At 47.5% G+C, this 20881-nt stretch overlaps 1 protein-coding gene across 1 annotated transcript in view; it reads left to right on the forward strand.

The window, feature by feature from the left end:
- Positions 1 to 776: 776 nt before the first annotated feature.
- LRP4 (low density lipoprotein receptor-related protein 4) overlaps positions 777 to 20881 on the forward strand; it is a gene marked incomplete at its 5' end in the record, with an annotated part of 28323 nt that continues 8218 nt past the window's right edge. Inside the window, 25 exons of the mRNA XM_010087393.1 lie at positions 777 to 893; positions 2982 to 3095; positions 3537 to 3653; positions 5997 to 6125; positions 6479 to 6598; positions 6729 to 6854; positions 9177 to 9302; positions 9738 to 9872; positions 10041 to 10166; positions 11133 to 11363; positions 11666 to 11822; positions 12167 to 12384; positions 12580 to 12756; positions 13308 to 13433; positions 14166 to 14374; positions 14991 to 15072; positions 15732 to 15837; positions 16789 to 16990; positions 17312 to 17501; positions 17754 to 17885; positions 18561 to 18701; positions 19427 to 19513; positions 19728 to 19899; positions 19983 to 20145; positions 20392 to 20618. Of these exons, the coding sequence (XP_010085695.1) occupies positions 777 to 893; positions 2982 to 3095; positions 3537 to 3653; positions 5997 to 6125; positions 6479 to 6598; positions 6729 to 6854; positions 9177 to 9302; positions 9738 to 9872; positions 10041 to 10166; positions 11133 to 11363; positions 11666 to 11822; positions 12167 to 12384; positions 12580 to 12756; positions 13308 to 13433; positions 14166 to 14374; positions 14991 to 15072; positions 15732 to 15837; positions 16789 to 16990; positions 17312 to 17501; positions 17754 to 17885; positions 18561 to 18701; positions 19427 to 19513; positions 19728 to 19899; positions 19983 to 20145; positions 20392 to 20618 (3730 nt within the window). The remainder of the gene's footprint in view (positions 894 to 2981; positions 3096 to 3536; positions 3654 to 5996; positions 6126 to 6478; positions 6599 to 6728; positions 6855 to 9176; positions 9303 to 9737; positions 9873 to 10040; positions 10167 to 11132; positions 11364 to 11665; positions 11823 to 12166; positions 12385 to 12579; positions 12757 to 13307; positions 13434 to 14165; positions 14375 to 14990; positions 15073 to 15731; positions 15838 to 16788; positions 16991 to 17311; positions 17502 to 17753; positions 17886 to 18560; positions 18702 to 19426; positions 19514 to 19727; positions 19900 to 19982; positions 20146 to 20391; positions 20619 to 20881) is intronic.

Genomic DNA, 20881 nt, shown 5'->3' on the forward strand with positions numbered 1-20881 from the left:
CAGGAACCTCCTGGGGTTGAGTGTTCTTCTCATCTGTGGGGGGAAGGAGAGGGCTGATGCTCCCCCTTGAATTCCAGCTTTGTGGCTCCAGGCCTCTTCAAACACTGTGGGTTTGTGGTTCCACTCCACTGCCAGCAGACTCCTGTGTAGGCAAGCATCGTCCCATCTCTGCCCCCTTCCTCTGTCCCTTCTGGGGACCTCTAGCAGGGTTTGGGTTCTATTGCCTGTGCTGGAGGTACAGCAAATTATGCCCAGCAGTGGATTCCTGCCTCCCAGCTTCTCCTTGCAGGTTTGTTAAACAAAAATGCTGGCAGAGTCCCTGTGCTCATACGCTGTAGCATGTACCTTGGAAAATCCTTTTCCCAAAAACATTGCTTCTGATAATTCTTACTCTAAAGAACTTGCTGTGTAATAGAAACAGGATGGACTGCACTGGGAAGCCTGCAGGAAAGATGTGGACAATGTAATTTTGCTTGTTATAAAACAAGTGCAGTTATGGGAGGACAGCAGGCTTGCGATGAAAGAGAAGAAAGGAACTCGGTGGGGGAATTGTGGTGGCTGCTTTATTGTGGAGGGGTCAGTGCTGCTCCGGGGAGGAGAGACTGTCAGGCTACAGACCTCTGCCCATCTGAGGAACAGTTCTTCCTCATGACTTGAAATTTTATGTCCTTTGTTTAAGAGGTGTAGCCCTCCTCCCCTGGGGCGGGGGGGAAGGAACTTTGCTTTCAGGAAGGAAGCTGGTTGCAGCTCCCTGAGGTGTTTCTTTGCTGTTGCAGTGCTGCCCACGTGCTCCCCCTTGGACTTCCACTGTGACAATGGGAAGTGTATCCGCCGGTCCTGGGTGTGCGATGGAGACAACGACTGTGAGGATGATTCTGATGAACAGGACTGCCGTAAGTCACCTCTCTGAGGGGAGAGGGTGGGTGCAGTGCCTGCCTGCCATGGTTGGGGAAAGTTGACCCTTTTTATTACAGGAATGTAAGAGTTCATCTACTGAATCAGACCCTTGGCTTGTAATAAGCTATATCCTGCCTCTGACAGAGGTGTGTACCTGATGTTGGTAAGCCCTGCCGCCTTGGCACCTGCCCTGCTGTTCAGCTGCGTGTCCTGGGGGAGGAGATGCTCCTCCGTCCAGCTGGAGAACCATTTATGCCCTGTAGCCTTGCTAGTTAATGTCCCATGAAGCACTTCCGTGAGCTGAGCTCCTTGTGTCCCCCCCTGTTTGTGGAAACACCGAACCCCTGCCAAATCCTCCTGAACTGCCTGTCTGGCTGACTTCCTGTGGCCTCAGCTTCCACCGCCTCTGACTCTGCTGCTGTGCAGGGCTGTCCTCAGCATCCTCTCCCTTCAAACAGAGCTCCCTGTGGAGAGGGAGGTGCTGGAGGGATGCTGCCCACACAGGGATCACTTACCCTGAAGGCTGACAGTCTGCTGCCATGTGAGGCCCCATCTTCAAAAGCGCTGCCATGGCAGGCCGCTAGCTGTGAGCACTGCCGTTGTGCTTCGACAGATTATTAGAATGGAGGGAATTTTGCCTGAGTCTTTGGAGTTCAGCACCCTCCTTTCCCCACTGTGTTGAGGACAAGGGTTACTTGTGGTTGGCTTCCATTATCAAAAGGTGTTCAGGGATACGACTTTCCTTCTCCAGCAAATTGTCAGGTCCGTACTTGGCAGCACGTGCTGGAGAGCCAGCATGTTGTATAGCACTGGAGCTTCGGCTTCTCTGAAACCGAACTGGTTGCTGGGGCTGGCATCAGGCTGCAGTTGGGAGCAGCACTGTTTGCTCTCTGGTTGAGATGGTTGCAGCTGCTTAATAAGCATCACTCTGCAGCCCTTGAACTCTACAAAAGTTGTGTGCATGGTGCTCCAGAGCGGCTCTGATGGAGGAACCACATCTTGAGAAATGAAAAAATAAAGCTTTTGGCTGTAAAGTATTCTGTGTCCAGGACTTGTGTGGAAATGAATTCACCTTTTGATTAGTAAGCCCTCAATCTTTGCTTGCCCTTGTGGGCAAAGGGCTGGGAAGCAAGGTTCAGGGGTTTGACATCCTGTGTGATGCTCTGGATCACAGGACTAAGCTCAGTCTTCCAGTCTCTGTTCAAAGATTTTCATAAAAGAAAAGATCAATAGGTCTGGATGTGTTTGGTCTGTTTTTTGGAAAAGTTTGGAATGCCCTTGTATCTAAGCCGACAGTGGAGAAGGGTATGATCAAAAGATGTGGGGAATAATGGGAGGAGGAAGGCAAGGTTCTGTGAATAGGGGACTCCTAGGGGATTGTTCAGCCTAGCACGTAATCATAGGAGAGTTTCTCTTGGATCGAGGTCCTCAGGTGCTAATTTTGAAGTCTCTTTCCTTTCCTCACTGGTCTGCAGACAAGCTTCCTTAGAAGACTGGCAGAAGACTGCCAAAGAAGTTTGGTAAAGACTTAAACAAAGCCTGGTGGAATGAGGCTGCAAATACTGAGGCGTTCAGAAGAGGAAGTTTAAATTTTCTCTCTTCCTTTTCAATAAACATTTCCGTTCCTTTGAAAATAGCTTTGGCATTGTTGTGAAAAGAAGGTGGACATACAATTCTACCAGCAATTATTTGTTAGATAATTATAGGGCTTATTAATTCCTTTAAGAAGAGATCTGGATTGCTTTTTTTCTGTGCTGGGATCTCTTGAGCCTGCCTTGGGACTATGCTAGAATACCAGCACAGGCTGGGTGGCTCCGTCTCTCTGTTGCAGGTACTTCCTCCAATGCATGTTCTCAAGTTTTAGAGCCTGCTGTACTATTGACTTGCAGATGGAGTGGAAGAGAGACACTCAAGAAGTGTCATAGTGGCTCTCCTGGTATTGTTAGGGGAAGGGGAATTAGCTCTCCAACATCGCGGTGTCCTTGGAGGATGATGTCGCTTGATTTGTGACATGTCACAGATTTGGTGTTGTGGAGGGTCAATCTTCTTCTCGGCTTCACCTTATGTCTGTTGTGTCCCTGCAGCTCCACGGGAGTGTGAGGAAGATGAGTTCTCATGTCAGAATGGATACTGCATCCGCAGCCTGTGGCACTGTGATGGTGACAACGACTGTGGCGACAACAGCGATGAGCAGTGTGGTGAGTAATGTGGCCCTATAAATACTGCCCTTTTAGTGCCTTAAAAGGGGTGGCGCAGACTCCCACCTGCGCAGTTCTAGGATCCTCTGAGCATGGCGAGGGCTTGCAGCTGGCTGGGCTGGGCTTGTGGGATATTCTGTTCCCAGGACTGGCTGCTTGGGATCTCAGGCTGTGTGGCTTACCTGCTGAGCAAAAATGGCTTGAGACCTGTTATTCCTTGGCATGCCATAGTGAAGTCCTGTGGTTTCTTTTTGAATCCAGCACTCTGTGTTAGTTAAATGAACAATGACTGTTTTGCTCAGGCACTGCATGATACGGGCATGTGTAGTTTAATGAGCAATCTTGTTTGTGGGTGCCCTAGGAGCTTCAGGAGCATGGTGCGGTTGTTTACTGGGCACTCTGAGAAAAGCCAAAGCTTTGCTTGTATTGCTGTCTCTGCAGATATGAGAAAGTGCTCGGAGAAGGAGTTTCGCTGCAGTGACGGTAGCTGCATAGCTGAGCACTGGTTCTGTGACGGTGACACAGACTGCAAGGATGGCTCGGATGAAGAGAATTGCCGTAAGTCCTCTCCTTGCTTTGTAACCACAGGAAATAGCCCTTTGGACCTGCTCCTGTCTTGGGGTTTGGCACGTTTTTCTGCAGCAGAGATCAAAAACAAGTTAGTCCTGCCTGTACTGGCAGCTCTGCTGCCTTCTGTTGCCTACCCCAGAGGGTGCGAGAGAATGATGTATCTCTCCTGTTACCTCACAGGCATACTTTGTGTGACCTTGAGTCGGAGCAGGAGGCTTATGCTTTGCTGAGTACAGTTCTATAGAAAAATGTAGGAGTTCTTCTCTTTCCTCATGTCTGCTGCCTGAAATCTCAGGGGGGCTCGGCCCACTGACAGTCCTCAGGGCCTGCATGTCCCCAGCTGGCACGCCGCAGGGCTGCCTGCCTGAGCAAACCCGCTTCACTCGCGTGCTTTGTGCAGGACGTTGTTGGAAAAAGGCTGATAGGACAAGCTGTCTGGAAGCTGATGTGACTGATGGGGAAGGGGGGCCCTGAGAGCCCACAACAGTTGTTTTCTCCTCCACCTTCCCAGGCTTGTAGCAAGTGGGACAGGAGTCTGTTATGTCCCTGCGTCTGTGAGTGCTGTGGGTGTCTGTGGAAATTGCAGGGGTCCCTTCCCCCACCCTGCTCTCAAAGGCGTTTTGCAGAATTTGTTCTAGATAGCAGGAAACTTCAAAAGGCTCTGGGAAGGGGGAATCAGGGCTGCCAGCTCCTGAAGGGCAGGGGGAGTGGGTGCGTGGGGGAGTTGTCTTTTATCTCTCCAGATAATGAGAGTTGGCAGGGAGCCAGGGGCTGCAAACATTTCTGAGCCGGGAAAGGGCTCTAAGAGGAAGCCAGCCTCTCTCCCTCTCCTTTTTCCCTCTCCCTTTCTCGCTCCCTCGCCTCTCACTTCCCTGCAAGCCACTAATAGGCCCTTGGGAAAGGAGGGGAAATGTTTCAGCCTTGCCTCCTGTGGCACCCAGAGCTGGTGCCCCTGCTTCTCTGAGCGGGGATGCTTCTCCAGTCCTGGCTGGCAGTTGTCTCTATAAGGCACTTAAAGTAACTCACTAAGAAGCTTAGTTTGGCTACCTCCCTTTCTCTTATCTTTCTCCAGTTGGTTGTCATCTTTTCCTTATCTCCAGTGCTGTTTGTCAATTATGTAGGACAAAGTGGGACTACACTGTCCTTTTTTGTTTTTTTTCTTTTGTGTGTGTGTGTGCTTCTTTTGGAGGTGTGTGTTATAATGAATCGCACTACATGAGAATTCAAGTCACTGACTTCATTTTCTCCTCAGGGAGACCCAAACGCTCTTTTCGGGCTCCTTTGGTGAGGCACACGTTAACACACATTTTAGCATCCAGCCGCTGGATACTCACTGAACTAAAACTCTTACTGCATACCTTCAGGCTGTGCCCACGATTTCAGCTTGGAGAGGCAGGTGTAGTTCACTTTCCACACTGTCAGTTTTTCTTTTCCATTTTGTTGAATAGATTTATTTTCAGAGCTCCTCAGCTGGAAGACTCGTATGCCTGAAACATGCAGCTCATTCTCGGGAGAGTATGAAAAGAGGTGTCAGATTCTGTTGTGTGGTACTCAAAATATTTTTCATCCCTTCCCACGTAGCGTACTGTGGAAGAGAGAACAGTGGGCAAATCCGTGCCAATAAGTTGGTTGGGCTTTGCCCAGGGTCATCTGCATGGCAGTGCTCCGTACTGATAAGACACAGTTTGTTTTGGCAGCAGCTTGAGAGGAAAGGGAGGGAGGAAATCCTCAAGGGTCAGGTACAGATGTGGACACCTTGCTGCTTGTTTAGTTCCTTTGGTCTTCAAGTGCTTATTTTTGTGAAAATTTTCAAGGAATCATTCCATACCATAACCTTGCATTCTGACATGCCTCAGTCCTTAACAGAGAGCTGCCCCAGAGGCTATCTTTATTTTTCCACCTGTTTTTGTATCTACCTTTTTCAGGTTTAATAATTTAAACACTTTCTGGAGGGTGCTGAGACATAGTCTCTCAAGCATAAGACACAAGGTGACACTCGTGGATCCTTTTTGTTGCTTTCCCATCAACCTTTCCTTCTTCATAGCTGTTTTCTTCTCTAGAGTGTAATGACTCTTGAAAAGTTAGTGTTTACAGACTAACACCCTATGCATTTTTAAAAATCGTGTCTTTAAACTGCCCCGCAGTGAAGCACAAACAGTGTTCAAGTTCCTCTCAGGAATACAAGTCATGCAGAGATATGCAGCAGTGGCTAGTGATTTCCAGCCCCTTTCCATTGAGTACTTGCTAGTTCGTTATTAGACTGAGAAGGTTGCATCTAAACTGAATTGTGCCCTGTTACCTCAAGCATTTTTTCTTTGATTCCCTTATTAGCATCAGATGTTCCAGCTGCCACCTGCAGCTTGGAGGAGTTCCAGTGTGCGTATGGACGCTGCATCTTGGACATCTACCACTGTGATGGCGACGATGACTGTGGGGACTGGTCTGATGAATCTGACTGCTGTAAGTTAGTGCAGGGTGATGTACTGGTCCAAGCATCTGACTTGCAAACCCATGTGGAATTTGCATGGGCTGGAGGTGGGTTACAGTGTAGCCAGCAACCTAATTGTTCACACATAAGCTGGCTCTTCCCTTTTTTTTTTTAATTTTTTTTTTTTAACTTGGGAAAGTGAGAATATTGATGGGAGCCATGGTGTAGTCAGCACACCTCTGCGTACAGAAATGAAAGCAGTTTCCATGAGGAGTCTACTAGGTACCAAGTTCCACGATAGTGGAGTGTAAGGGTGATGCTGAGGGGCTTTGGGGATGTTACATTGGTCTGAGTTAGCTCTTCATATTCTTTACCATCTCTGCAGCATCTCACCAGCCTTGTCGCTCTGGAGAGTTCATGTGCAACAGTGGCCTGTGCATTAACGCTGGCTGGAGGTGTGATGGAGATTTCGACTGTGATGACCAGTCAGATGAGAGGAACTGCAGTGAGTGCTGGGAACTGGTGGAAGTGTTCATTTTCTGCAGATGCAGGAGACTGTTTGGGACTGTCAGCTTTGGAATTGGGTCTCTTCTGATCCTTCTTGCTCATCTAATGTTGTTGTTTTGGTTCCTCAGCTACATCCATGTGCACAGCTGACCAGTTCCGCTGTAAATCAGGGCGCTGTGTCCGTCTGTCTTGGCGTTGTGATGGGGAAGATGACTGCTCTGACAACAGTGATGAGGAGAACTGTGAGAACACAGGTTTGTCCTGATGCCTTGCTGCTTATAGCTAATATTTCCATCCTGCAGGTAATAGGTAGTGAAGTCTCTCTTGAATTACTTCACTGAGTTCAGCCTAGATTTTCTGTCCTTCCCAAAGAATGGGATCTACAGGCTATCTTATATGCTTGCAAACAGGTGCACGTCTGTGTGCTTAAACTAAGGTGATGGTGTTTTCTGGTCAAATATCAGATCCCTGTATCTTCCTATTCTGTCCCTATACTGTGAATTGCCACAGAGCTCTGAGATGATTCTGTTCAGGCTTGGAAATATTAATAGTGTGCAAAGTTGCTACCTTTGTCAAATGGACTATGTCTAACTCATGCCTTCTAGATAGTTCTGGATAGCTTTCATGTTGCCTCGTGAAATTGCCAAGCAATTCTAGCAGGCAGTGGAACCAAAAAGGGCGTTTTGTGGAAGTGAAGGATAAAGCCTTTATTTTAGAGGTTAAGGGTGTCAGCTTCCCCCTTACATGTTTGCTCAGGGGTCTCTCTTTCTAGTAATCATTTTGCATATAGCCATTCCGTAACCACGATTATATAAAAGAGAAGAGGAGGGTTTCAACAGACCCTAGTATTATGGTAGGATTCAAGGAATGTCTAGAATCCTGTGTTTTCCTGAAAACCCTCAGGATGTCTGTAGGCCTTGTTGAGGAACAGTGTCCATTAATTCATCCCAGTGAGTGGAGCCCAGCTGTGTGTATTGACCCTTCTGGATCAGTGTATTTAAACAGTGGGTTTAGGGCTGACAGAAGGGATTTGTGAAAACTTACCCCTTGTTGGGGTCTGTTGAGGAGGGGAGAGTGGGTGTTCTACAAGGACAGCTGAGCTCAGAGGACCTGGAGAGGCACACTTTGGAGACATTTGAGAGCAGCTGCTCTAGATCGGTCAGCTGTCACGAGCACCAATGTGTAGGACATGGTGGTGATCCTGGAAAGAGCAATTATGCTTAAAGACAAGCTGGTAACCCTGTTTCCTCATCCTGATAACAAAGGTATTTAGAGGTATTAAAAGAACAGTTGCCACCTGGAAACCAAGTGAGACTTCCAGAGACATTGAAATTCAACCTTTCCACCTCAAACCAAACCCAAGGGAGTTGAGTATTGTTGCTGTAAGGTTAGTTGTGCAGTTCTGCGTTAGGTCTATGGTGATAGTCAGCAGGTAAAAATTAACTCAGGAGTTCCAAGCAGAATGTGTACGGGCTCATCTAAGCAAAATAGAGTGGTGTTTCAGTGTCTGTAGCAAGAGTTAAAATGCTGTGTCACCTCTTGGATTTAGAACAGAATTATATTTTTGTTGGCCACAGAAGATTCCTAGAATACTAGGAGATCAGCTGATGTAATGATTTTTATGTTCAATATGACAAATGCAGTCCAAGTTTCAGAATCCTTCATATAAAGCCTCCCTGTGCTCTGAAAAGTGAATCTGCGTGTGATTGGTTTTATGTTCCTAGTTGATGTGTCTGTTAGTTCTTATTTGTACTCTCTGTTAATCTCACAACTGCCCTTTTCCATGCTGTTTACAGGCAGTCTGCCAATCTGATTGTTTCTTGCTGATGACGGTATTGTCCTGTTGTGTTCCTAGGACTGTCAGAGGGTGATGATTTGGAAACCACTAATGAAGTCAGTTTAAGGGGTACAAGAAATAAGAGGCAACAGTAACAATAACAGGACAGTGCAGTTACTGCTGAAGAAACAATCAGATTGGCAAAGTCCCTTCAAACAGCATTACTTTACTTACAAGAATTCTGTAGAGTCTCCCTGCCAACAGCAGAAGTTGAAGTGTGTGGCTCATGTGTGAAATCCTGCTGCCTGAGCTCAGATTTCAAGGATGCATGTAAATCTCATTCCAAGTCTGTCACAGTGCAGTTAGGGCTGGACAAGACGCTCATTCCTGGGCAGGTTTAAGATCCGTAGCCATGCTAGGGTGACATAGCAGATGATTAAAGGGAGGAACTGACTCCTCTCTTGCACATACTGAGTGAGGTTGTGGAATCTGGAACCAAGGGGAACTCAGCCAGGACTTTCTGATGATTCTGAGAGAAACTAAATAGCTGAACTTCACAATAAAGCAACATTGGACTCGGTGTGGAGGAGAGTTGCCAGGCCTCCAAATCAGCATAAAGATATGTGGGACAGTGAGGAGTGCAAGATGAGCTGAATTCAAGGAGAGAGGAAGTAATGGATTTGTGCTCCTACGTAAAGTTTGTAACAAATCTTAGAAAATGTTCTGTATCCTTTTTTTCACCATGACTGTTGTTCTGTCAGTAAGCTATGGTGCTTACTTCCCCCTTCTTCTATTGCAGGGACCCCTCAGTGTGCCCCAGACCAGTTCCTGTGTGGGAACGGGCGTTGTATTGGCCAGAGGAAGCTGTGCAACGGAGCAAACGATTGTGGAGATGGCAGTGATGAGAGCCCGCATCAAAACTGCCGTAAGCTCTCTGCGTTTAGTCTTAAACATAAATGGAGGCACTGTGATGTGTGGGAGTCTGTCTGGTGTTGCTGAAGGATGTGTGTAAGCCTGGGCTGTGATAACAGGAGAGAGCTGAAGACTGTGGAAAATGGCCTTGGTGGTTTTGCCAATTACATACTGCAGACAAGGAATAATGAGGAGATTATGGTCTTGGATATCAAAGTTTGTCTGCAGAGATAGGGAATTCTAAAAGCATGTTATTCTGAGCTGTTGTCCCCTTTGGTTGTGGCCTGCAGGGGAACATTCTGACCGTGAAGAGGCAGCTTCCAGTGCAGCCTGCATGCTCCCCCTCTTGCTCAGCTTATTCTAAGGGGTGACTGCTGCCTAACAGCTGAGGACACAAGCAGCTGCCTTGTGGTTTCAGCCTGGTTATCTTCACATGTTCCTTTCGCAGGTCCACGAACAGGGGAGGAAAACTGCAATGTCAACAATGGTGGCTGTGCTCAGAAGTGCCAGATGGTACGAGGGATGGTGCAGTGCACCTGCCACACAGGTTACAGGCTCCTGGAAGATGGCCGATCATGCCAAGGTGGGTTTTTGAAGCAGTAGCCTCCTCCCTGCTGCTTTGATGTGCTTGAAGTTGATGGCTATGATAGGGTGCAAATCAGAGCATGAAACCAGAAGCATGCTATCGATGAGATTGCCTGGCTTGTTGATGATCTAATAGTAACTTTCTCCCTTTGTCTGTAACATGCAGATGTGAATGAATGTGCTGAGGAAGGTTACTGCAGCCAAGGCTGTACAAACAGTGAAGGAGGCTTCCAGTGCTGGTGTGAGCAAGGCTACGAGCTGCGACCTGACAAGCGTAGCTGCAAAGCTCTAGGTAAAGAGGAGTTCAACCTTATTCTGGTGTGTGTCGGTCCAGTTCTCGTAATTTTGTCTCTGATGCTTTCTTGCCAGCATTATGGTGTTCATCGAGGCAACATGTGAGGAAAAGGAAGTACCTGGATTTGTATTAGATGCACCCAGGTTGTTGGTGAATGCCTGTGAAAATTCAGTGTGATTTTGACCATAGAGAGATACTTTGCTATCTTCTTTCCCTGACAGCAGGACAGCCTTTGCCTTTTTTTCTTAGTCCCTTGTCATTCATGGTGACCCAGACCCTGGGACAGATACATCCTCCTGCTTCTGTCTCTGTTGAGGAAGTGTCTTAACCTTCCCAGTCAGTGAGGTTGTATCACACCTCCTTGTGGTTTGACCCTTGATGCTGGTCACCAGTCCTGAATGCTGTGAGTGGCTGGTGTATGCACATGTGCTGGTTTTTAAAGGCATCTACACACTTGTTTAACTTTATTCCTCAGCTCCTCTAATGTAGGAGCTGAGGAATTAGAAATTCCATCTAAAGGATATTGATACTATTTTTCTTCCCCCCCCCACCCCTGCAGTAGAAGTACCTGCTGAGTTTATATCTGTCCGAGGCAGATTTTAACTGTCTCTCTTGTGTGGTAGAAGATGTGGTAGAACATGTATGTTTGTATGGCTAGGAGATGGATATAGGAAAAGGAAACTATGATCCAGCTGCCAGAGGCTGAGGTGAGGTGGGCTTAGGTGGGACCTGGAATGATCACTTCTTGCTGTGTGAATGTTTGCCAAAAGGTTTAAAACTGCTCATCCTTGATTAGGACTGTGTATTGAGGATGTGAAAAGAACTTTCTGAAGTGTTTTGCACTTTGGAGTTGATTTCGTGGCTGCCAGTAATGCAAAGCTATGTTCTGGGACGTGGTGCGGAGGGAGTGGTAGGTAGGACACAGTCAACATACTCTAATGCTGTCTTCCCATATATTCTCAGGGCCAGAACCAGTGCTGCTCTTTGCCAATCGAATTGATATTCGACAAGTGTTGCCTCATCGCTCAGAGTATACGCTGCTCCTGAACAACCTGGAAAATGCCATTGCCCTTGACTTCCACCACAGCAAGGAGCTGGTGTTCTGGTCTGATGTCACTCTCGATCGCATCATGAGGGCCAATCTGAATGGCAGCAATGTGGAAGAGGTGGTTTCCACAGGGCTGGAGAGTCCAGGTGCGTCACCACAAAAAAGGCAAAAGCCTGGGGACTGACTGTGGTGTGAGAAATAGGGGTGGGTGAGTGGAGAAGAGTGGGTGCCCAGCATTTAAAATGGAGTGCATCTCCCTGAGCAAGGGGCTGGGTTGGATGGAATGGGTGTGAGATCAGTGTCCCCCTGGAGTTAATCTTGGCTGATGGGGGATGAGACAGGAGGACTGAATTTGGCCTCTTCTGAGGCTGAGAGGGAAAAGGAACTATTTTTCTGAGCACATCCTGCTCCTGGTTTCATTCTGTGCTTAATTCTCCCCTGGAGATAGGTGGACTTGCTATTGACTGGATCCATGACAAATTATACTGGACAGACTCTGGGACATCTCGAATTGAAGTAGCAAACTTGGATGGCACCCACAGGAAAGTGCTTTTGTGGCAGAACCTGGAAAAGCCCCGAGCAATTGCCCTACATCCTATGGAGGGGTGAGTGAAAACTTGGGACTCCAATGAGCCCTCCATGCAGCTGCTTCCAGGTGAACATTGAAAACCCCAACCTTGGTCACAAAGGTTGCCCCTGGGCTTAAGCCTTCATTTAGTACTGCCAGTTTGGGGAACCTGGCAGTGCTGGGGACCTTCAGAGCCTTCATTCTGTTCTGGGACATTCAGGTTTCCCCAGCCTTAAAGTGTCACTTTTCCCATGGCTGTGACCCAGTTTCATGCTCGAGGTCACAGGATTGGTACCATTTTGCCCTGATAGAGGGTGATGCTGGGTGCAGTGTATGGGACATGAGTTTTCCAGCCTGTCTGTCTCTCCATGCCTCTTCCAGCACTATCTACTGGACCGACTGGGGCAACACTCCCCGCATTGAGTATTCCAACATGGATGGGTCTAATCGGCGCATCATTGCGGATACACACCTCTTCTGGCCCAATGGACTGACCATTGACTATGCAGGACATCGAATGTACTGGGTGGATGCCAAACATCACGTCATTGAGAGGGCTGACCTCGATGGGCAGAATAGGAAGGCTGTTATTAGCCAAGGTAAGTAAAAGGGTTTGCTGCCCAGTCTAAGGTGGATGGGAGAGAGGAATTGTCTGTTATATTAGTGTAAGGTGGATTTCAGTGGGTTGACTGTCACAAGGCATAAGGGGCAGTGGAAAGAGCTTTTTCTTGCCCCCCTGCTAGCTTGAGTCCTCTTGGACCTGATTATATCCTTGTATGGGATCTCTATTCCAGGCCTCCCGCACCCATTTGCTATCACTGTGTTTGAGGACAGTTTGTACTGGACAGACTGGCACACCAAGAGCATCAACAGTGCCAACAAATTCACAGGCAAGAACCAGGAGATCATCCGCAACAAACTCCACTTCCCTATGGACATCCACACACTGCATCCTCAGCGCCAGCCAGCAGGTAACTGCAGAGAGGGTAGAGACCCATTTGAGCCCCCAGAAGACCTGCTGCCCCCCGCCATGCTGTAAAGCAGGGAGATGGCAAGCCTGAACCCAGCATATTGCCACATCCACTGCCTCTGTCCAGAGCTGCTGCGGAAACATCTGGGCGTTGGGTTGAGGTCCCCCAGTCCCTGTACCCTGCTGTTAGGTGTCACTGCAGCTCCCCCTGCTGACACGGGGAGCGGGGGCCTGTCAGTAAGAAATAGTTGTAGCTTGTTTATGCACGAGCTGTTTTGGGAGGGGGAAAAATTGTAAGTGGGCATTAGTAATGACTGACGCCTCCCGTATTTGTTTGCAATTGCTATAATCAGCTCTAGAAGGGGATTGAGTTAAACACTTTATTTTAAAATTGAGCCCTCCAAATGGAGTTAGTTTATACTTTTCCTCTTCTCAATTAATTTCTGGATAGACAAGTTATCTTATCCATCTGGGTCTGGACACCTCAGCTGGTGTTTTTCCTCTTTTCTGTGCTTTACGCGTGGTTGGTTTTGTCTTTGGCTACTTGAGCAGGGAGAAACCGTTGCGGGGCCAACAACGGCGGCTGTACTCACCTCTTCTGCCTGCCGAGCAGCAAGGATTACACCTGCGCCTGCCCCACGGGCTTCCGCAAGACCAGCAGCCACGCCTGTGCCCAGAGTAAGTGAGGTGGGACCACAGCCTGTACACTCGGATATTCGGCGGGTAGCAGGGGGTTGGCAGTGGGAGTAAGCAGCAGCAGTTGCTTCCAAGGAGCTGCAGCTGGATAGACTGAGTTAGCAGTATTAAGTCTCTGACCCCGCCAGAGAATGCCTGACCTTTGATGCCTTCCCCTGTTCTGCATTCCCGTTGCCCTCACTAGGCTGGATGGGTGGGGATACAGAGAAGCGCCATCCTTGGGCCCTTGTTTCAGGGCTGCTGGTGGTGCCATGCTGCCTGTCACAGCTGAGTGTTTCCCTAAAGCTCCCACAGGAGCTGTGTCAGTGCTGAATAAAAAATTCAGTCCCTGATTGCCACGGTTTCTCTTGGTTTGCAACTATGTGGAAGAATTAGGCCAGCTGTCTCCTAGATTCACCAGAGATGGCATAGCTATTTGATTTGGAGGGAGGTCTGTGCTATTCTTCGAAGAATATGGTTGACTTTTTTCCCTTAGCATAGTTTACCCCCAGGAGACAGCTCCCTACTACTCTGTTCTCCCCTGACAACACACCCCCCCCAACCCCACTCTGCCCCAGTGATATATTGCTTCCAATAAAATCCTGGGCTGTGAGCTGCCAGTGAGAGATGATGATGTAAGCAGTTAAGGTTGGATGTAGCAGGATATTGTCTGTGTCTATCACTGTGTTGTTGAACTTAGAGAAATTAAAAGAAGACCTTTCGACCTTTGATCAGGTCTTGACAAGTTCCTGCTTTTTGCCCGAAGGATGGACATCCGTCGGATCAGCTTTGACACAGATGACTTGTCAGATGATGTCATCCCCCTTGCTGATGTTCGCAGTGCTGTGGCTCTAGACTGGGACTCAAAGGATGACTATGTCTACTGGACAGATGTTAGCACCGACTCAATCAGCCGAGCAAAATGGGATGGATCAAGCCAGGAGGTACAGTGTTAACCATGTGTGGAGGTCATCTAGCCAGGAGACTCCTTGAGCATCAGGTTGGAAGCCACTGGGATATACTGGCCTTCTAAGGAGCTGCAGTTCGTGCTGGATTTGTTGTAGTTCTGGCTCAGAAGAGCCCTGAGAGCACTGAACACTTCATGCACAAGTTTGTTGTACATTCCTAATGGAAAAACCTTAAATTGGGACACAAAGCATCTTGATTTGTCAGCTGTGGTCAGTTCCTTTGTTGTAGCCCTAAAATCTGAAAGGGAAAAGTAATAAATCCTCTGTTACGTACTGCATTTGGAACAAGAGCCACGCTCCTTGGGAATGCTTTTTGCACATGCCCTTAGGCTAATGTTGCCATAAATGAGGGGAAGAGAGTTCAAAGTTTGGAGTTGCAGTTTGAACAGCCATGGAAAATAGATGTGTCTCCAAATGTAAGACTTATTTGAACTTCTGAGTCCTTAATGCGCTCTCTCATATGGCATTGCTCTGCTTGGGATTTTGCCTTTTGAAAATTAACATTGTTTGTGAATGGGTAGTGCATTGGGCATGTGCTTTCTCCCTGAGGTCTAATCTCACTAATAATTTTTTCTTTTTATTTTTTATTTAGGTTGTGGTGGACACCAGCATGGAAAGTCCAGCTGGACTGGCAATTGATTGGGTCACCAACAAGCTATACTGGACTGATGCAGGTACTGGGATCCTCTGCTTTACCAAGGCTTCTGTCTTCCTAACTAGTCATGAAAACTGAAAAACAGCTGGGTAGTTCTATCTGTCTCATTCCAAATTTGTATGTTTCTGTCTAGCAAAAAATGGAGTTTCATCTCATGTGTTTCTAACAAAGTGGGAGTTGAGGTGGAATCCTTAGTTTAATTCTTTTGGCAGTATCCCCAGACATAATTCTGTAGAACGGTTTGTAGTAGAGGTCAAGCAGCACTGTTATCTTGCTGCAGAGCTTGTGATTGTGTGTGTTTTCATATCTTCCAACAGTGTATCTTGTGGTGCAGCAGGTAATATTTGGATTATGCTCCTTGCTGGAGAGTCATAGTTCAGAGAGATGTAGGAAGGTGATTCTTTAGCTGTTCTCTCATGCCTACATAGGTACTTTGGGGGCTTAGGAAAGAGCTGGTTTAGATTCCTACAGGACTCAGCACCAGTGACAGCCACAGAGGTGACTTGAGAGATCTAATGGAAGGTGATGCTTGGAGCTGTATTTCTTACCTATCTTCCAGCTATGAGCAGAGATGGATGGAGGGGGAGAATGCATGGTTGGTTGTATTTTTTTTTTTCCTTAGCTCTTGCAGTTCCAGAGATGTCTGATCTCTCTCATTCTCTCTCCTGACTTTTGTAGGAACAGATCGGATAGAGGTGTCCAACACAGATGGGACCATGAGAACTGTTCTAATCTGGGAGAACCTAGACAGACCTAGAGATATTGTGGTGGACCCTGTTGGAGGGTGAGAGATACTTTCTTCTGGGATGCCATGGCAATCCTTGCATGTCTAAAGATGTTCAGGTTCTTTGGGTTTGTGCAGTTGTGTCTCTCTCTCTGGTGCCATTGTTCTACCTCCTGACAAAGACTGAAATCAGAGACCTGACTTTGGATGCTAGTGGAATGAGATAAGCAGGGATGATTGCCTGTTGTGCTGTAGAGCTTGCAGCAGCTGGCTGGTGTTTTCATTTGTTTATCCTGGGGACGTAATAACTAAAGATGTGGTAAAAAAATGTTGCGAATGAGGCCATCTAGATCTCTTCTATTTCTGTATTTCAAATCTATGTTGAATTTGTATCCAAGCTCCTTGCTTATCAACCAGAGTTCAGTCAGAAGGATCTCCTCGGGTAAGTTACTGCTGATCTCAAGCAAGCTGTAACATTACTGGCCTCTTGGCTTCAAAGCTCTGTGTCAGAGTATTGAGGGATCAGCTGTGCTGTGGATAGCAAACCTGGGTAGAGTAACTGAAACAAATGGGTTCAGTGATGGATTTTGCTTCTTAATCATTAAGACCTTGTGGAGCTGGGGACCGGGTGGATAGGAAGAAGCTTGCCAGCCATTGCTTTAGAAGGTCTTGAATAAAGTGTGCTGTTCTTTCCTTGAGTGGCTTACTGGAAGACCAGTGCAGAAGGAGTATAAAGGGTCAATGGTGGAGACTGGAAAATACTTGGTTAATTTTTAGACCTTGAACTATTGAGCTTTTTTCTGGGTGTTGTAGTTAGGGCAGCATACGGGTAGAAGGCATATAAATTTGACTATGATCTTAGGTACATTACAAGAACCCAAGTCTGGACATGAGTACAATACTAGTCCTGCTAGGGGCTGAAGGCACCAGGCTCTCTTGCTTCTCTGTAACGCTGGCTGTAGTGGCAGTGAAGGAGTGCAGGCATTCACTCCTGTCTGGGCTCGTTTTCAGGTACATGTATTGGACCGACTGGGGAGCCAGCCCAAAAATTGAGCGTGCTGGTATGGATGCCTCCAACCGCTTGGTGATCATTTCCTCCAACCTGACATGGCCTAACGGCTTGGCCATTGACTATGAGTCACAGCGCTTGTACTGGGCAGATGCAGGCATGAAGACCATCGAGTATGCCGGTCTGGATGGAAGCAACAGGAAGGTAAGGAAGCTGTCTTTGAGGAGGGAGTCTGGGAGCCTGAGGTGTAAGTCCTAGAGCAGAGTGCTGATGGCCCCTGCCTCTCTTTCCAGTCAAAACTGAGATCGGCAAATCAGGACATACTGAGCTGCTCTCAGTGGGAGAGAAGAGCTCCCTTTCAGTTGCAAACTGTGTGAGGAAACCTCCATTTGAGGGCTAACGTTGCCCCATCGCTCTCCTTTTGCTGTGACTGTACATTATGATGTTGAGGGGGCAAGGGAATCCTCTTCCCCTTGGTGACTTCTTAGTAATGTTTTTTGGGGGGGCTGGGGGTAATCTGACCAGGTGCTGATTGGGAGCAATCTGCCTCACCCCTTTGGACTTACTCTTTATGGCGAGAGAATCTACTGGACAGACTGGCAGGCCAAAAGCATCCAGAGCGCAGATAGAAGGACTGGGCAGGCTCGGGAAACGCTGCAGGACAATCTGGAGAATCTTATGGATATTCATGTTTTCCACCGGCACAGGCCACCAGGTACAGAGCTCGCCCCAAGCCACACTGAGCTGAGAGCTTGCTCAGGCTCTGGTGTGTGGCACAGCTCTCCGGCAAGGAGCTGACCAGTCTGTCAGCCCTCAATGCCTTAAGTCTCTGGGTGGAATATGAGAGCATGAGAATAACTCTCAGCTTGATATTTAAGGGAACTCTAGAATGCGTTTCTATAGCTTTTGCACCCCTTTTTTGTGTCTGTGTTGCTGGCTTATGGATTTCTCCTCCTCTTTCTTGTAGTACACACAGCGTGTGAAGTCAGCAATGGAGGCTGCAGTCACCTGTGCCTCTTGGCACCTCTTCCAAAGGGTTACAGCTGTACCTGCCCTACTGGGATCAACCTGCAATCTGACGGCAAGACCTGCTCCCCTGGTGAGTCCTCTCTGTAGGATCCTCATTGCAGTTTTGTATTACAGCTACATTTTGCTCCTGCCTTGTTAGGAAACAAAATTCACTTTTATGTCCTTAACTGCTTTACCCCTTGAAAAACCCATTTGATGCCTGTACCTTCAATTTGAGTGGGAATTACTGTGAAGAAACTTACTGATAACTAGATTGATGCAGAAGAAATTTTTCTTGAAATTATGCTGGGCAACTAAACCAGGTCTCACATTTTTCCCCATACTTTTGCCCTAATCTTGAGGTGGATTGTTTTTAACTAAAAGGTGCTATACTCTTTAATAGGTCTGTAGACACTCCTCCCGGGAACCCTCTTTTTGAGGATTGTGGAAGGCACTTAGCTTCAGGTCATGGTACATCCACTTTTTCTCCTTAGCAGGAAAAAAACTGACTCCTAAATTCCCATTTCCCACACATATTAGTAGAAGTAACTCCTCTGTGAGTGCGCTCCTTTTCAATTTGGATGTAAAGAAGCATTCAGTAATGCTCAGTAAAGCTTTTGTACCCAGGCTCCCCATGAGCCAAGACCTGCCTGAGACTTCTCCTTCTCTGCTGAAGTGGATGTCACCTCCAGAATGTTCAATAAATGGTGCCCACAGTTGACTGAACCTGCTCCTTGCTGATATGTGTCCATTTTCAACTCTGCAGGAATGACTAGCTTCCTGATCTTTGCCAGAAGGACTGACATCCGGATGGTCTCTCTGGATATTCCCTACTTTGCAGATGTTGTCGTCTCGGTCAATGTCACCATGAAGAACACCATTGCAATTGGAGTGGATCCTCGTGAAGGTCTGAATTTCTTAGTGTATCTGACTGTCTGCTTGAAAGGCAACAAGTGACTTGATAGCTAAATGTTTGAGTAAAGACCCAGGCGCAGATCTTGCTGTAGGCTGTGAATTTGGGTAGGTTTTTTTCCTAGTATGTGCTGCAAATATTCCTTTCCAATCAGGAAAGGAAAGTCCTTATAGGAAAGCAGGGAACCCCAACTATGTGGAAGAAGCTGTCTGCTGTACTGGCTGAGGTTCCTGTGTATTTTGGATTTAAGAAAGCTTTCCTCCCGCTGAAGCCTTTTACAGCTGTAGAGCTGAGACTCTGGCTGTTCGTGTGTACTAAACATCTGATGCTGTGCTGGATGTAAACCCACTGTTGTACAGTAAGGTAGATGATCTGGTTGGCATCCTCTGGGACATGTTGAGAAATCAGATGTGGGACACTCTCCTACTAGCTGATGATGTGTTATGTGATCTCTGGCCTTGTGTAGAGTTCAGAGTGCCAGTGCTCCTGTGTATTTTAGGGAGGACTGGAACAAGATGATTTGTACTGTTTTATCACTCCAGCTTAATAGTCTTGTAGTGCTGATACTCCTGTGCAGTCAGATCTGCATTGAATGGTGTAGCTGGTAGTCAGAGATCTGGATCTGTTTTTTAAGGATTTTGCTGTTCGGTTGTTGCGGTTTGTTTTGGTTTAGTGTTGTTGTGGGCTTTTTTTAAGTTTTGCTTTATTCTTCCACCCAGGAAAGGTTTACTGGTCAGACAGCACACTGCGGAAAATCAGCCGGGCTGCCCTTGATGGCTCACAATTTGAGGACATCATCGCTACAGGTAAGAGACATTTTTCTGCCGGGAGCCTCTCACCTCTGTGCAGCACGAAAAGAGAGATTCTTTGATACTCTGGTAGAATAATATTTAAATTCTCAGCAGAAGGACAAGCAATGCCTAAAGCAACTGCCTGATGAGGTGCACAAGGGGAATACCAGAAGTTCCTGACTAAACTGGGAGGATGAGCAGTGATCAATACACCTTTCTGTTTCCTCAGGTCTGTTGACTACAGATGGGCTGGCTGTGGATGCTATTGGCAGGAAGATATATTGGACAGATACAGGAACAAACCGGATTGAAGTGAGCAACCTCGATGGCTCCATGAGGAAAGTCTTGGTCTGGCAGAGCCTGGACAGCCCTCGGGCAATAGCTTTATACCATGAGATGGGGTTAGTGTTGTCAAGAGGCTATCTAACGGTTAGAACAGGACTTCTGATCTCTGTTTCCATAATACTTGCTGGCTTTTCTCTAGGTATATGTACTGGACGGACTGGGGTGAGAATGCCAAGCTGGAACGCTCTGGGATGGATGGCTCTGGACGTGTGGTGTTGATCAGCAACAACCTGGGCTGGCCTAATGGACTGGCAGTGGATAAGGCTGGGTCCCAGCTGCTCTGGGCTGATGCACACACTGAGGTCTGATTCTGTTCTTCAGCATTGTTTGTCAGTGGGTCTCTGATAGCCTGCAGGCTGTTTTGAAGCTCTTGAGCAAACTATCAAGAGAGCAAGGGGAACATAATCTTTTCTGAGAGGATGGGCTATGGGGGAGGGTGGGCTTAAATAACATCACTTGCTTAGGCTCTGTCTCCCACTCGATGTAGTAATTGCTAGTAAGAGGATCTGTGTTTTGACTGTGGGACTGACGTTTACTTCTTTCTTCAGCGGATTGAGGCTGCGGATCTCAATGGTGCTAACCGCCGCACCCTGCTGTCTCCAGTGCAACATCCCTACGGCCTCACTTTGCTGGACTCCTACATCTACTGGACTGACTGGCAAACTCGCAGCATTCACAGGGCTGACAAGGACACTGGTGCCAATGTCATCTTGGTGAGGACAAACCTGCCTGGCCTCATGGACGTTCAAGCTGTTGACAGGGCACGGCCCCTGGGTGAGTTGTGAGGCTGCTCCCAAATCAGCAGGTGTCTGTGGTGACTAGGGGAGCCCCTCAGAGCTGTCACTGAAAAGAGTCCTTTGGTGTAAAGTGTGAGTGACAGAGTAACTCCTCAAAAATCAGCTTTTTCTTTTCTTCTTCCCTCATTTACCTATTTTTGCATTTCTCCCTGTTTACGCAGCCCCATAGGTCTGGTGTTTGTTTATTATCTATCAGCATTTGACTGTTCCTTTTTCAATGGGAAAACTCTGATTAGCAGGA

This window comes from Pterocles gutturalis, unplaced genomic scaffold (assembly GCF_000699245.1).
Source record: "Pterocles gutturalis isolate BGI_N339 unplaced genomic scaffold, ASM69924v1 scaffold9431, whole genome shotgun sequence".
Classification (NCBI taxonomy): Eukaryota; Metazoa; Chordata; class Aves; order Pterocliformes; family Pteroclidae; genus Pterocles; species Pterocles gutturalis.